At 65.0% G+C, this 277-nt stretch overlaps 1 protein-coding gene across 1 annotated transcript in view; it reads left to right on the forward strand.

Annotated features, from left to right (window-relative positions):
• ZIC5 (Zic family member 5) overlaps window positions 1-277 on the forward strand; it is a 7,367-nt gene that overhangs the window by 1,759 nt on the left and 5,331 nt on the right. The window contains exon 4 of the mRNA XM_010831557.1: window positions 8-277. Within this exon, the coding sequence (XP_010829859.1) occupies window positions 8-277 (270 nt within the window). The remainder of the gene's footprint in view (window positions 1-7) is intronic.

Here is a 277-nt window from a genome sequence, read left to right on the forward strand (position 1 = left end):
AATCAAGCAGGAGCTGATCTGCAAGTGGATCGACTCCGAGGAGCTAGCCGGGCCGCCGCCGCCGCCGCCTCCGGCCGGCGGCTCCAAGCCCTGTTCCAAAACTTTCGGCACCATGCACGAGCTGGTGAACCACGTCACCGTGGAGCACGTGGGCGGCCCCGAGCAGAGCAGTCACGTCTGCTTCTGGGAGGACTGTCCGCGCGAGGGCAAGCCCTTCAAGGCCAAATACAAGCTCATCAACCACATCCGCGTGCACACCGGCGAGAAGCCCTTCCCC

This window comes from Bison bison, unplaced genomic scaffold (assembly GCF_000754665.1).
Source record: "Bison bison bison isolate TAMUID 2011002044 unplaced genomic scaffold, Bison_UMD1.0 scf7180017864527, whole genome shotgun sequence".
Classification (NCBI taxonomy): Eukaryota; Metazoa; Chordata; class Mammalia; order Artiodactyla; family Bovidae; genus Bison; species Bison bison.